The sequence below is a fragment of the Alligator sinensis genome, unplaced genomic scaffold (genome assembly GCF_000455745.1).
Source record: "Alligator sinensis unplaced genomic scaffold, ASM45574v1 scaffold203_1, whole genome shotgun sequence".
Taxonomy (NCBI): Eukaryota; Metazoa; Chordata; order Crocodylia; family Alligatoridae; genus Alligator; species Alligator sinensis.
In genome coordinates this window covers 1523283-1528936 of record NW_005841949.1, presented here as the reverse complement: position 1 = coordinate 1528936, position 5654 = coordinate 1523283, and the positions used below count along the sequence as shown (strand labels likewise).

The 5654-nt window shown below is 44.9% G+C and overlaps 1 protein-coding gene across 1 annotated transcript in view; it reads left to right on the top strand.

Moving 5' to 3' along the window:
- VAC14 (Vac14, PIKFYVE complex component) overlaps window positions 1-5654 on the top strand; it is a 197998-nt gene that overhangs the window by 105074 nt on the left and 87270 nt on the right. The window contains exon 14 of the mRNA XM_025199766.1: window positions 3622-3754. Coding sequence (XP_025055551.1) covers window positions 3622-3754 — 133 coding nt within the window. The remainder of the gene's footprint in view (window positions 1-3621; window positions 3755-5654) is intronic.

Sequence of the window (5654 nt, the reverse complement as noted above, 5' to 3'; positions counted from 1 at the left end):
CTCCTCATAGGGCTTGGCCTGCAAGCCCTTAACCATACGAGTGGCCCTTCTCTGGACCCTCTCCAGGTTATCCACATCCTTCTTGAAGTGCGGCGCCCAGAATTGCACGCAGTACTCCAGCTGCGGTCTGACCAGCGCCCAATAGAGGGGAAGTATCACCTCTTTGGATCTGTTCGTCATACATCTGCTGATGCACGATAAGGTGCCATTAGCTTTCCTGATGACTTCATCACACTGCCGACTCATGTTCATCTTGGAGTCCACTAGGACTCCAAGATCCCTTTCCGCTTCCATGCCAACAAGCAGGTCATTTCCTAGGCAGTAGGTATGCTGGACATTTTTCCTCCCTAGGTGCAGCACTTTGCATTTCTCCTTGTTGAATTGCATTCTGTTGTTTTCTGCCCATATGTCCAACCTATCCAGGTCTGCTTGTAGTTGTTCCCTGCCCTCCTGTGTGTCCACATCTCCCCATAGCTTTGTGTCATCCGCAAACTTGGACAGAGTACACTTCACTCCCTCGTCCAAGTCGCTGATGAAGACATTGAAGTTGGGATGTAAATTTTCAGTGCATTAGCTGCTTTGGCCTAACTTGCTGTGCACAGTGCGTGTGTGGGGTCTGCCTACATTGCATAAACCTGCAGAGTGTGTACCAAATATCATGTGGGAGTAGTGCAGAGAAACCAGTGGACTTCTCAGTTACACCCTAACTTACTCCATACCAGTTTCCCCAACAGACAGGCCTTTAGGTCTCCTGAGTATTCTGTCCACAAGGCCATGTTTCCTCTACATTGACCCTGTAATATGAACCAGTGACCACTGAATGAAAGTGCCTTTCTGATACCTAAAGGTTAATGGTATCTCTGAGCCTAGCAGCCCTGTGGGCTAGCATAGTAAAGGCAGGCTAGTTTCTATAGCCAGTGGTACACAAAGAGTGTGATGTGGCTTGTGTTGCATCTACCTTTTGATTCCTCAGACTCAGTGATCAAGTACCATTTACAGTTGGATCAACCTTTAGCACAAGCCTAGAGCAAGGCCCAAACTCCTGTTTCAAAAGCAGTAACAAAATGCCTTACCTACTTTACCCTCCCTGCCCTCCCCACACCCTCTGATACAAATTTCCCTGAAACCTCACTGGTCTCTAAACATGTTCCCTTGAAAGAAGAATGTGGAAAACTCCTTAGTAAGGTGTCATGTGAGTCAGCATTCAAGCCCAACAGAATTCTCTCCTGTGAGCAGTTATATTTTGCAATCATCAGGAGCTGCTACTTGAACTGTGTTCACCAGTGCAAAGCCTCAGGCTGTTCTGTGGTGGCATGAAACGCTTCCTGGAGGAGAATGTACAGGGCCAGAATTGGCGGAACAAAGGGTATCTTCTTTCTCAGTAGGAGGTTACTGTGCTATTAGCTTCTTTGGCAACAGTCCTTCAGCCCTATTCTGTCCTTCTCCTTTCTTTGGTGAGAGCAGAGTGAAGAAGCAGTAGTCCCAAAAAGAAAATGTGAATGAGCCTAGTGAGTTTGGAAGATAAGTTGGAGCTCTTTGAAGGAGATGGACACTAACGTCTTACTGTATTCACAGCTCATGACAAACCTGGACTTTCTACTGACATTATCATGGTTCCAGGGTGCTGCCTCTCTCTTCTTCCTGGCATCTGAGTGCACCCCCCTGTGTTTTGCCTTGGGGTCTTTTACTTTCCTGGAGTGGAATCCTAACATTCCTCTGTTAAACAAGTCCCCGGACTACAGCAACCTTTGTCTCCAATGGGTTTACCTAACAGGTTTGACTGGACTTGGTACCTGCACTTCTTCACTTCAGTGATGGATAGTGACTCCAAAGGGCCAGTTTTAAAAAAAAGTACTGTTTAATCTTAACAAAAGGAATTAGCAGAAAAGGTTTTAAGAACAGTTTATATGCAGAATTCTTACTAAAAGCCTTGCTGGGCCTTTGCAGAATCCAGAAGCAGGGTTGACTTATTGGAGATACAGCAGCCTCTGATGTGTTCACCTTTGTGCCCCAAAGAGACTGAAGAGTTACTTTTTAATCCAGTTCAAGTCCTTTGTACCTGATCCTGGCCAACCCAGTTCAGTTGGCTCAGCAAGGCGTTAAGGGCAAAGCAGGTGAATATCAGGCCCCTCTTATTTTTTTCTGGGTGCACTTCCTGACAATACTGATTAGGGTAGCCATTGGTCCTGTTTTATACTGGACTGTTCAGCTTTTATACTTTGTCCCCTGTCCATTTCTAAAATTAGGAACGGACAGCAAAAAGTCCTGTTTTTTAGTTCATTGGTGAAAATGCGTGTCAGTCATTTATCCTTGAGATTCTGTTGGCTGTGCCTAGATGTAGGGTGGTGCACAGCCAGAAGGAGCAGGTTCCAAGCCAGCCAAAGAGGGAAGGAGGGAACCTTTTTATGGTGCCTTGCTGCCAATTTGGCTGAGGATGCGGCAGTGGCCACCCTAGTCCTGAGGTTGTGCAAATTCGCATATTGTGTTAATTCACTAAGTAACGTGGTAACCTGCTCAAGGTGCAGTCTCCCAAGAATTACAATCAGCAGCTCAAAATCCATCAGTTTCTCACTACTCACCTTGTATTTTCCATTCTGTCCCTTTAGGGTCCTACATAAGGTGTATTTGAAAGCTGATGCTATAAAAATTAGTTTACAAAAAAAAGTCTGACCACTCAGGATCTCTGCAGCCTCTTGACTGTATAAATCTATTCTTAAGTACTAGTACTAGTATTGGTGCTGTCAAATGAAATTAGGCCTGTTGAGGAAACAAGGAGATTATGCATGAGCGTCAGCCATACAGGGAGGCAAAACTTTGCATGTGCATATATACACTTGCATATGTTGAAACATGGAATATTGGAATTTTTAAATTTAGGATGTTGTGTCAAGTAGCTTTAATTTTTAATCCAACATGTTTTTGTTCTGTTCTTTGTTTTAAAGAATGTGGAGTTGATGATTTAAGGGGTGGAACTGGGACCTTGGATTTTTTTCCCCTGCTGTTACTATTGAACAAACCAGTTAATGCTCGTTCTTTCCATTCCCTTCCACAGTGGTGAATTACGAGAGGCCCAGTGGACTAAGGGATGAAGTGGGAGGGGCTTTTTGAACAAGTGTCTTCTGTTCTAGCCACCTCCCTCTGCTCTTCTTATGGTGATTCTAGCCATAGCTGCCTACCTTGTCTTAATTCCTCAGTGGCTCTCAACCTTTCTGGACTCAAGGCACCCCTCCATATCTCTTATGAATTGAGTGGCACCCAATTTCAAAAGCTAATTAATATATCCCAGTGCTTGCCTCCTTGCAGAGGGGATGTGCTGTGGAAGTGGGGGATCAGCCAGGCAGGGGCACGCCTGAGCCTGCACTTATCTGCTTATCTCCCCATACCTCCCAGGCACCTATTAAAGGACCTGGCAGCACCCCAGGGTGCCATGGCACTCTGGTTGAGGATTACTGCATTAGATCATACCTTTAAAATATCCTACCTTGCTCAGACTGCCACTGTCCCTTCCCCACCCTGACGGGCTAATTCTGTAAGACTTGATGTATGATATGTATACAAAATTCCAATTTAGGCAGGTAGCATTTGTGTAACTGTTTTTCTCCTTTTCTTCCCACCTTGTAGGTACTAAAGGCGTGGAGTGTTCTCCTTCCACACCCACCATGAACTCCTACTTCTACAAATTCATGATCAATCTGCTCAAGAGATTTAGCAGTGAGAGGAAACTACTGGAGACAAGGGGAGCTTTCATCATCAGGTCAGAGTGCTACCTTCCTCCAACTCTTTTGCTGTGGTTTCCATCTCTCTAAGACCCTGAAATGTGCTAACAACATCTTTCTTCCCAAATGGTGAATACGAAGAAGTGGCATATTAGCTTAACACTTGCCTGGCTCGTGGGTTGGACTATTTGTGACTAAAGACCTCTCTTAGAGCCACCTTTGTTTGTCAGTATTTAGGCAGATGTGTTCAGAGCAAGTGGATTCAATTTTCCTATTGAAACACCACATTTTTGCTCCTTTGTCTGAGGTTAACTACTTCCCCGTTAAACACTTTCTCTTCAGATTCCATTTTGCTGAGAAACAAACTAACCATGTGAAACATGAAACCAAGTTTTCTATGAGCATGTAGTCTTCTGGGCCTTCACTTTGCTAGTGCAGGTTGCATCATGTTGTATTGACTTGTGCATACGTGTTGGTGTCCTTTTAAGAGCCTTTTTTATGAAATATATGCACTCATCTGAATTCCAACAGTCAGCACCTCTAGGCAAGGCTGATCATTTCAAGGAAACGCTTTTAATGTGTAAGGAGAACAGTGGTGGAGTCAGTGTTCCCGTCTCATACATTGGCTTTAAGTCTTTTTCCAAGGAGCTGAGATTAAGTGACATATGCTAGAAAAACATGTTTTGTGACAGCTGGCATAATGTAATCCTTTAACACAATGAAAAGTAGGGCAAGGGAATCACATTCCTTTGCTTTCACTCAGGAATAAGTGTCTTAAAGGCCAAAGGCAACAAGGTGCATTACAGATGGGGAGGGAGTCTTCCCTGGCCTCCTTAAGTAGGTTCTATCAAGTTGTGTGCTGAAATGCAACAGAAACATTAAATCCCTATTGGGGAGGGGGAGAAATATAATCTCCCTGACTCTGAGGCAGTCTCTCAGGATAGAATTAGTTGTGAAAGATCAAGAGTTATGTATAAACCAATTCATCTGCAAAGAGTGTAGAGATCAGAAGTTGAGCCCCAAGTTAGGAGCGGTCATGTGGCACACTGTGGCCTCATCGGCTTTTGTAAACTCTTAAGTTCCTAAAAGGCAGTTTCTGTTCCTTATTTGTGAAGACAGCTTTTCAAGTGTGACAGTAAGGTGGTCTGCCTACGTCTACATGCAGCCTGCGATAGCTTAAAGTAGTAAGGTGCCTAATTCATCTCAGTGAGAGGGTAATGTTAATTTGTTAAACTGTCTTTTGATCTCGGTGTTAAATATATCTGCTGAAATGATTAATAGTGAACCATCCATGTACTTTGAGCAGGTGGGCTGGACCTTGATTTGGTGATGGAGCATGTGCACTCCCATTTTTTTTCTTCAGCAGAGATGGGTATTTTTTTCACCCCTTCCAGGAGCTCTTTTTCTCCTTTACATTACTTAAAAAGGGATCTTGGAGTCCTAGTGGACTCCCAAGATGAACATGAGTCGGCAGTGTGACGAAGCCATCAGAAAAGCTAACGGCACTTTATCGTGCATCAGCAGATGCATGACGAATAGATCCAAAGAGGTGATACTTCCCCTCTATCGGGCGCTGGTCAGACCGCAGTTGGAGTACTGCGTGCAATTCTGGGCACCGCACTTCAAGAAGGATGCGGATAACCTGGAGAGGGTCCAGAGAAGGGCCACTCATATGGTTAAGGCCTTGCAGGCCAAGCCCAACGAAGAGAGACTAGAGAACCTGGACCTTTTCAGCCTCCGCAAGAGAAGGTTGAGAGACGACCTTGTGGCTGCCTATAAGTTCATCACGGGGGCACAGAAGGGAATTGGTGAGTATTTATTCACCAAGGCGCCCCTGGGGGTACAAGAAATAATGGCCACAAGCTAGCAGAGAGCAGATTTAGACTGGACATTAGGAAGAACTTCTTCACAGTTAGAGTGGCCAAGGTCTGGAACGGG